The sequence below is a fragment of the Microchirus variegatus genome (genome assembly GCF_963457635.1).
Source record: "Microchirus variegatus genome assembly, chromosome: 1".
NCBI lineage: Eukaryota > Metazoa > Chordata > Actinopteri > Pleuronectiformes > Soleidae > Microchirus > Microchirus variegatus.
The window spans coordinates 3,115,674-3,125,558 of record NC_139802.1 but is presented as its reverse complement, the minus strand read 5'-3'; the positions used below and the strand labels follow the sequence as shown (position 1 = coordinate 3,125,558).

General features: G+C 42.3%; 1 protein-coding gene across 1 annotated transcript; it reads left to right on the top strand.

Moving 5' to 3' along the window:
* Window positions 1–212: 212 nt before the first annotated feature.
* On the top strand, window positions 213–9,448 carry kcnj14 (potassium inwardly rectifying channel subfamily J member 14; the record flags this gene model as incomplete). The annotated part of the gene is given in 5 exon segments (XM_083889501.1): window positions 213–596; window positions 599–609; window positions 6,393–7,068; window positions 8,072–8,389; window positions 9,218–9,448. Coding segments are annotated over 5 exon segments (1,620 nt in total).
* Between the last annotated feature and the right edge of the window lie 437 nt (window positions 9,449–9,885).

Here is a 9,885-nt window from a genome sequence, read left to right as displayed (position 1 = left end):
ATGTGACTGATCAATGTCCTTGGCGGGATTGTAATCATTTGTCACCATGGACTTACAACTGTCTGTTTATCATTAAGAAGGACTTAAATTGTGTTGTTAGTGACCACACTTGACTGCACTGAGCTGCTCAATTACCACATGGACAGTAATATCAATACTCACTGACGAATACAGAGACACTTCTCTATAAAGGAGGCGAGACTTTATAGAACATGATGGGTGCGGCACGTGTCAAACGCCGCATCAGTGCTGTGGTGGATGGGCCAGTGGAGGAAGAGGAGGTCATGAGGCTGGCACAGAGTGCTGCAGATACGGCTAAGGCAGGGGGGAGCCCAACGGGCTCCGGGACCCCGACCAGTCCCTCCCCGACCCATGCCCTCAACGGCAAAGCTCTACCTTTCCAGAGCAACTCCAACAATGCACGGAGGCAGGACGCCAACGGAGATTCGGTCGGGAGAGACGAAGGAGGAGAAGGCGGGGTGAGAGCAGGAGGAAAGTGCTCAGCGCCAAGGAGCGGGAAAGGCACTAGTAGAGGAGGAAGGGAGGAAGGCCTTTCATCCTCAGAGCAGGATTCGCTCTCTTTGGGGGGGCGCCCGAGAGCTCGACTATGTAAGACGTGTATCGTGGCAGCTCTTCGGGGATTTACAACAAAAGTCATTTTTTAATGCCTCAAGCTTAATTTATTGCACAACTTTGGTGCTGCAATTTGCTTCTACAAGTTTCACTATGTCGGCGTTCCGGTCCAAGGTGGATTCTGCCAAAACAACTCGCTCCAAGTCTCGACAGTCGCCAGATCCGGAGCTACCGGAGAAGCTAGATGCTAATGAGGCAATGCTACAGAGCATTAAATGCATGATGGAGGAGATGCGGTCTGACATCGTTGGGAAGTTTGAGACTATTATCTCAGAGACCGTGAAACGAGAGATTAAATCCGCCTTGAAGCCGCTTGAGGAGCAAGTTACGGCACAAAATAGCACCATCAACGAGCTTGAGAAGGCAGCTAATGAGCAGGATGGCCAGTTAGCCGACCTACAAGCTAATGTAGCGTCGCTGACAGCGACAGTGGAAACCGTGAAGAAGAGGTGCGAGGACCTGGAGGCTCGCTCCAGATGGAACAATGTTAGACTCATTGGTCTGCCTGAGGGGACAGAGGGTCCTCGCCCAACAGAATTCATCGCTGGCTTTTTACAAGAGCTACTGGGCCTGGAGGCTGAGCCACTACTTGACCGGGCACACCGCACGCTGCGCGCTAAACCTAAACAGGATGAACCTCCTCGCCCGCTTGTCATCAGGTTGAACCGATTTCGGGACAGGAATCTTATTCTACAAGGTGCGAGTAAAACCTCGCCTCTGATGTTCAACGGGAAGAGGGTCCACATATTCCCAGACTTCGTGCCGGCGGTGGCTAAGCAGCGAGCGGCCTTTTCCGTTGTGAAGAGGGAGCTCCGTGGACACCCTGATGTAAGGTTCGGTCTCCGGTACCCAGCGATTCTACATATCACTCTACCAGGCGGTCAAGTGAAGAAGTTTGATAACCCAGAGTCTGCCATGGACTTTGTCAAGCAGAATAAATTTAACTGAGCTAAACTAGCTGCACAATTGCGCTAAGCTAGCCGCTCAGTTACATAACTGTTCGCGGCTGCTAGCTGCTCATTGCTGTGGACTACATTTCTTAGTTTGCATTTGCAATGTTATTGTTCTATATAATGTTACGGTAAGCTGTGATTTTTGTCATGTTCGGACACTTCTATATACAGATGTATGTCTTATATTTATATATTTATATAGATATATTTTTATTTACTGTTATTGGACTACTCAATCTGTATTTTGTTAATATTTAATAGTTTTTACCTCTCAAGTTGGTTTACAATTTTTGCACAGTTTTATACAATGTTGCACTTTACAATTCTATTTTTGTGAGGCATTTAAACAAGTCAATTTTATCCCTGAAGCCCACTCATAAGTAGGTAAGGTCCACTTATGACGTTAAGTTTGTGTTGTGTAAGGGGGGGTAAGTGGGCATGCACCCTATTATGGGGTGCTTCTGCCAGGGGTGGGGTGGGGTTGGGGGTTGTGTTTTTGATGTTTGGTTCTTTTTTGTGGGGTTGGGGAATGGTACACTCTCTTATACAATGTTTGTTTGTTTTATTGTTTTTGAGATGAAGCAGGAACGTTTATTATTAATACATTTTGTTTATTGGTATTTCTATGAGTCTATCTAATGTTCAACCAGTGACCTTGGGCTGTGATGTTAAGCTCACAAGTCTGAATTGCAAAGGCTTGAACAACCCAATTAAGCGTAGCAAAGTTTTGCATTATTTACAACATTTGAATTCACATATTATTTATTTGCAGGAAACTCACTTAAAGAGTTCAGATAAAGCCAAATTGAGGAGGGGTTGGGTGGGGCAGGTTTATCTTTCTTGTTTTTCAAGCAGAGCGAGGGGAGTAGCAATAATTCTACATAAATCTATTCCTTTTATTCATGTTAAAACCATTACAGATCCATCAGGCAGATACTTGATTGTTATAGGTCAGATTCATGATACTAAACTAATATTGGCAAACGTTTATGCTCCAAATTGGGACGATGACAATTTTTTCAGACATTTTTTCTCATTATTACCAGACCTTAATTCATTCAACTTGATATTAGGAGGAGACTTTAATTGCTGGATTAACCCTCACCTTGATAGATCATCCTCTGCCCTGAACACTCTTTCAAAGTCAGCCAAAGTTATTAGACATTTTATGGAAGAATTTGGAATGATTGATCCCTGGCGCACCTTCAACCCGTTAAAAAAACAATACTCCTTTTTTTCACCAGTCCATCATACATATACTCGTATAGACTTCTTTTTAGTACCCAAACGACTCTTAAATTTGATCTCTGCATGCAAATATGACCCTATCATAGTATCTGACCATGCTTCCATTTCTATGAATATTCATTTGGAAAAAATGTTGAAACCACGTACATCCTGGCGTTTGAATTCTCAATTGCTTTTGGAAGAAGGATTTGTTAAAGTTATACGCGATCGCATAGATTTCTTCCTGGAAACCAACAGGACCCCTAATATTTCTCCCTCGCTGTTATGGGAGACTATGAAAGCATATATTCGAGGTGAAATAATTTCGTTTGAGTCACACAAAAAAAAGATTTGGAAAGGAAGGTTAAATCAATTGGCCCAGGAAATATCGGAATTGGATCTAGATTATTCAATATCAAAATCTTCAGATGTTTATAAAAAACGAATGACACTGCAAACCGAATATGACTTATTAACGACACAACACACTATGGAGCAGCTGTCACAGTGCAGGTCAACGTATTATGAGCATGGAGACAAACAAAGTAAATTATTAGCCCACAGACTTCGTCAAATCATGTCCTCCCAATTAATCCCTCAAATACAGACAGAATCCGGTCCAACTTCTGACCCGCTTGAGATCAATAATTGTTTCAAGGATTTCTATGAATCATTGTATGCATCTGAAGTAAATCCTACGGTTACTGAATTGGATGACTTTTGCGATAAACTAAACATTCCCGTTTTGGACCCAAACTTAGCTCAAGTATTAGAAAAACCAATTACAATATTCGAACTTAAGGCAGCTGCAACCTCACTACAAACTGGTAAAAGTCCAGGACCAGATGGCTTTCCAGCCGAATTTTATAAAATATTCTGGGAGAAACTAGCCCCATTATTATTAGAGGTCTTTATAGAATCTTTTGAGCGTGGCTCCCTTCCACAAACATTATCCCAAGCCTGTATCTCCTTATTGTTAAAAAAGGGTAAAGATCCTCTACTCTGCAGCTCATACCGACCAATAAGTTTACTTAATGTAGATTTTAAAATACTGTCTAAATTACTAGCTAGACGACTAGAAGCCACACTCCCATCCATCATCTCATTGGACCAAACAGGCTTTATCCAGGGAAGGCATTCCTTCTTTAACCTTAGGCGGGTGTTCAATATAATCTATAATCATAACTCTTCCTCTTCCACTGAAGCTTTAATTTCGTTGGATGCCGAAAAGGCATTCGACAGGGTGGAATGGAATTATTTATTTTTTATTTTGAAGAAATTTTGTTTTGGATCTAAATTTATAAACTGGGTTAAGCTGCTGTATTCTTCACCACAAGCTACAGTGAAAACCAATGGCTTAACTTCGTCCCCTTTTTCACTGCAACGATCCACGAGACAGGGATGTCCACTCAGTCCCCTCTTGTTCGCTTTGGCTATAGAGCCTCTAGCTATTGCCATTCGATGTCACCCTAAATTCACAGGAATTACTAGAAATGGAGTGGAATCCAAACTCACTCTCTATGCGGATGACCTGCTTCTTTTCACTGCAAATGTATCTCATTCTATTCCAATAGCACTCTCTATCCTTGACTCATTTGGTAAAATCTCAGGTTATAAAGTGAATCTTAGTAAGAGCGAGCTATTTCTCATTAAGGGATCTTCTGGAAGCTACCCCCTACAAAATTTACCATTCAAATTAGCCAGCTCTGGCTTTGACTACCTAGGTATTCATTTAACTGATTCTTATGAAAAACTGTTCAAGAGAAATTTCACTTCACTAATGACGCAAATTAAGAGTGACTTTGATCGGTGGTCTCTTTTACATTTATCTGTGGCCGCCAGAATCAATACAATAAAAATGAATATTTTGCCTCGTTTTATGTATTTGTTTCAATGCATACCGATTTTTATCCCTCGCTCCTTTTTTCGTAAACTCGACAGCATTATTTTGGATTTTATTTGGAATAAGAAGAAACCTAGGTTATCATTACAATCACTTCAAAGAACTAAAGAACTGGGAGGGATGGCTCTACCAAACATGCTATTTTACTATTGGGCGGTGAATATAAGGAGTTTAAATTTTTGGATTCAGTATAAGAACTTGGAGGCTCCGCCTATGTGGTTAACTATAGAAGCTAACTCTACACATCCGGCCACATTGCAGTCTCTATTACACTCACAGCTCCCCTCCTCTGTCTCCATGTATACAAAAAATATAATTGTAGTGTCTTCATTGAAAATATGGGCCCAATTCCGTCGCTTTTTTGGTTTCCAATCACTGTCCACTAAATCTCCTCTGATTGGTAATCACCTATTTCCTCCCTCCTTGATGGATAATGCTTTTTTATTATGGGATCGATTGGGAGTGAGGTGCGTCAGGGACTTATTCATAGACGGGATATTTGCTTCTTTCCAACAATTAGTAACCAAATTTTCTTTGCCAAAAAGTCACTTTTTTAGATTTCTCCAAGTGCGAAGCTTTGTCTCGAGTACATATGCTTGTTTCCCGGCTTTACCTCCTGACTCTGATTTGGACAGCTTCACGAATGCCCTCTCATCTCTTAAAGGGGCTGTGTCTGCTATATATTCCAACATTCATAAACTCAGATCAGGCCCCTTGGAAACCTATAGAACAACTTGGGAAGTTAGTCTTGGTATAGAAATTTCAGAAAGCATGTGGAGTGAGGCTTTACGCAGAGTGCACAAATCTTCCATTTGTGCTAAACATTGTTTTATTCAATGTAAGGTTTTGCATCGTGCTCATTATACAAAAGAACGTCTGTCAAAAATGTTCAAGGATGTGTCACCGTCTTGTGATCGCTGTCATCAAACCCCCGCTGATTATATTCATATGTTCTGGCAATGCCCACATCTCTCTAAATACTGGCAAGAAATATTCTCCACCCTATCTACAATTACAGGTGTAACAATTTCTCCAAATCCATTTACGGCTGTTTTTGGGGCTGTGCTACCCCCACTCAGCCTCTCCTCCTCGCAAAAAGATACCTTGGCCTTCACCACCCTTCTTGCCCGAAGGTTAATTCTATTGAGATGGAAATCGGTTCCACCTCCCACACATTCGCAGTGGCTTAAGGATGTCCTACACTTTCTAGGACTTGAAAAAATTCGGTGGTCACTTCGTGGACAATCGGGAAGGTTTGACAGGATTTGGAGCCCTTTTTTTGTCCTAGTTAATGACACGCAATCTACATTTACACCAGACTGATTGGGTGAATTAATATAACATTGTACGCTAAGGTCACTTAATGATACGTTTCATCTTGCTCATTTAAAATGTTTTATTTTTTCTTTATTTATTTGTTTGTTTTCTTTTTCATTTGAAGCTGTCTTTCCACACTTTGTTTATCTCAATTTTTTTTTTTTCTGTTATGTGCTGGGGGAGTGTACCGAAAAGGGGAGGGGGGGATGGGATTATTTTGTCTTCTTTTTTGCAGATTCTACCCTATTGTTGTATGGTAACATTGTTCTGCATTCTGCATTTGTGATTGTTCTCTGCAAATAATAAAAAGAAGTTTAAAAAAAAAAAAAAAAGGATTCGCTCTCTTTTTCCGCTACCAGCCGCCGACGCACCAGGCGCTCAAGCCGCCGGCCCCGACAGCGCTTTGTGGGCAAGGACGGACGCTGCAACGTCACCTTCGTCAACATGAGCGAGAGGGGCCAGCGGTACCTCAGCGACCTCTTCACCACCTGCGTGGACATCCGTTGGCGTTGGATGCTCGTCATCTTCACCCTCTCCTTCATTCTCTCCTGGCTGCTCTTTGGATTTGCCTTCTGGCTCATTGCCTCCATGCATGGGGACTTCTCCATCCGGCTTGCCCCCAGTTCGGGTTCCTCTCCGCGATCAGGAGAGGCCGGCGCTGGAGGAGAGTCTGATAGAGAGGCGGTCGTTGAGGAGCCGTGCTTTCTCCAGGTGAACAGCTTCATGGCGGCCTTTCTGTTATCCTTGGAGACGCAGACATCCATCGGTTACGGATTCAGAAGTGTGACCGAGGAATGCCCTCAGGCGGTGGTGGCAGTCGTGTTGCAGTGCATCGTGGGCTGCATTATCGATGCCTTCATCATCGGGGCCGTCATGGCAAAGATTGCCAAGCCTAAGAAGCGCAACGAAACACTGGTATTCAGTGAAAGAGCTGTAGTGGCAGTGCGGGACGGGAAACTGTGCATGATGTGGAGAGTTGGAAATCTTCGCAAGAGTCACTTGGTAGAGGCACATGTCAGAGCACAACTACTCAAGGTGAGTGGATGGAAGTTATATAATGACCATGATGAAAAAAGAATTATGATTTCAGAAAGAATGACAACAGCGATTCAAGAGATGGACTTAAATGTCATGGGAATCATCTTTTGTGGTTAAAATAATGAGGAATAAACAAATAAAGGGGTTGCTATTGTGTGAGAGAGCAGCAAAGCAAAAAGGTTGCAGTAAACAGAGAGAGAGAGAGAGCAGAGACCATCTGGCCTGTATTCTGTGAACCACAGTTAATGAGAGCTTGTTTTATTTCCCCTCAGGGGTCAGGAAGATTTACCATGGATTAACTTGCCCACAAGTCTTTAACTGGGAACTATCGTCCTTTGTCGTCTCATTTTCCCTTGGTGTGGTTATATAGTATGTATCTGTGTGTGGTTACCTTCTGCCTTAAACATATTTTTTGTTTTAGGTAAATGTGTGTAAAATGGTGGCTGTAACACTGAGACAATATTTTATATATTCAGACAAGGCAAAGTTCAGACAGGGCAGATGGGATTAAGTTGACGAGGATCAAAGTAATAAATTCTTACTGCTGGAAATGGATATTGTCAAATAGTAAGGGCTGGGTGAGTGATAAGCCTATGCATTGGTAGTATGACTAAAGTCAATGTCAAATTCAGCTCAATATAATCACTAAATACTAAGCCTTTGTGTCAGGGTAAGAACTTTAATTTTCAATGTAGGCCATCTGAAGAAAGCGTACAATATGGCTTTCAAGGTGACAGAATATACATTCATATATATATATATATATACATATATATTCCTATTCCCTTATGTCCTTCTTTATTGTGACAATAGCAGCTTAATTTTACACACTGTTATGATGCTCTGTGCTTGATTATGTCCCGGCTTTGGCTTTTGTTCATTTTATATCAGAAATCGTTTACATTTAATGTGTTCCCAGCATGTGAAAAAAATTCAAAAATCAATTTTGCAATATTTTATGTAACACATTATAACTTTCTACCCCCAATTGTTCTCTTAGCCTCGGGTTACACCGGAGGGAGAGTTCCTTCCACTCGACAATGACGACATCAACGTGGGTTTTGACACGGGCACAGATCGCATCTTCTTAGTGTCGCCTGTTACAGTTGTCCACGAAATCAACGACGAGTCACCGTTCTTTGAAATGGACCAGAAGACACTGGAGAGTGACTCGGAGTTGGAGATAGTGGTCATACTCGAGGGAATGGTGGAGGCCACAGCCATGACCACACAGTGCCGTAGCTCCTATCTGGCTCCCGAAATCCTTTGGGGACACCGCTTTGAACCTGTGCTCTTCGAGTGCAAAGACTGCTACCAGGTTGGAAATGATATATAGCATTAACTTCCCTTCATGCTTAATGTAAAATTATAAAGAACACAGTATAAGGCAGGGGTGTCAAACTCACTTTCACTGAGGGCCACATCAGCATCATGGTTACCCTCAAAGGGCCAGATGTAACTGTCATACAGAATAAATGGAACCAAATATAATGTAAAATAAAGGTAACTACTCTGTAACATATTGCTAAATAACTTTCTGTATTTATTACTTATTCAATTTAATTCCTCGCATGATGCATATACACTGCGATCTAGTGGTGGTGCCGTCACTTTACAGGTAACGCAGTCGCCATGCATTGTGGGAAATGTAGTTTATGGTCAATGCACGCCTTAAAGCAGCATAGACCTATTTTAACACAGATTTTCAAGACCAATTAATCACTCAGGGGCCACATAAAATGACGTGGCGGGCCACATCTGGCCCCCTGGCCTTGAGTTTGACACGTGGTATCCTTAAGACATTGGTGATCCCCCCACTTATCATCAATACTTCTTAACTTACTGTACTAGCACCAACAGTGGATCACAAATGTATAATTTTTACTGTAAAACTAATGAAATTCCCTTCAGCCTCAAATATACTTTGATTTATTTATTTATTTATTTATTTTTTCAATTAAGAAGTGTTACCACGCTAATACACTAAACTGAGACATTGATCAAGTTGAAAATGAGTCTGCATAACATGAGCATGTTAGCAGGGTTACCGTGAGCATTTAGCACATTTAGCACAAAGCTTCACACGACTGCTCTCCTGTTCATGGGGATGTACTGAAAGATTCTTGGTGTTCTTACCTTTTTTTAGGTGGACTACTCATTCTTCAACAGGACATATGAAGTTCCCAACACACCTTCGTGCAGCGCCAAAGAGATGGCTGAACAGAAATACATCCAGGGCTCAAGTTCCTCCTTCTGTTATGAGAATGAAGTCGCTCTGCAGTTTGCCTCCCCTGACGAGGAGCCTGACCAAGAGCCCGAGTGTCCTCTCCCACCGACCCGAAGGCCCTCGCTGGCAGAACATCTCCACTACAACTGAACCTGACAGGGTTCAAGGGAAAAGAGAGGCAAAGAGGAAGTTTACCCTAGAATTAGACGGGGCAAAAATAGAGGCCCAGACAGGTAGGAATGTTCAAACAATGGCCCAAGAGAGACAGAATCGCAAATGATGTGGAGATGGCCATTGTTTTGTCAGTGACAGGAAATGAAGTCTGGAACATGAATGGGTTAAAGGACCATTAGAAAATTGCAAGACTTAAATGAGGACTATCGTACAGATTAGATTTTCAGAAAATACAAAAAGAAAGTGGACCTAGTCCCCAGTCAAGTCAACAGGGGAGATGAGTTACTACACTAACCTAGTTGTCTGATTGGCCCTGGCAATCTTTCATCATTGCTGTCTGCAAAGTCTCACCCTGGCCCATCTCAACCACAGCCCCACTCATCTGGTTCTAATGCAATAGCACGCCCTAGTGG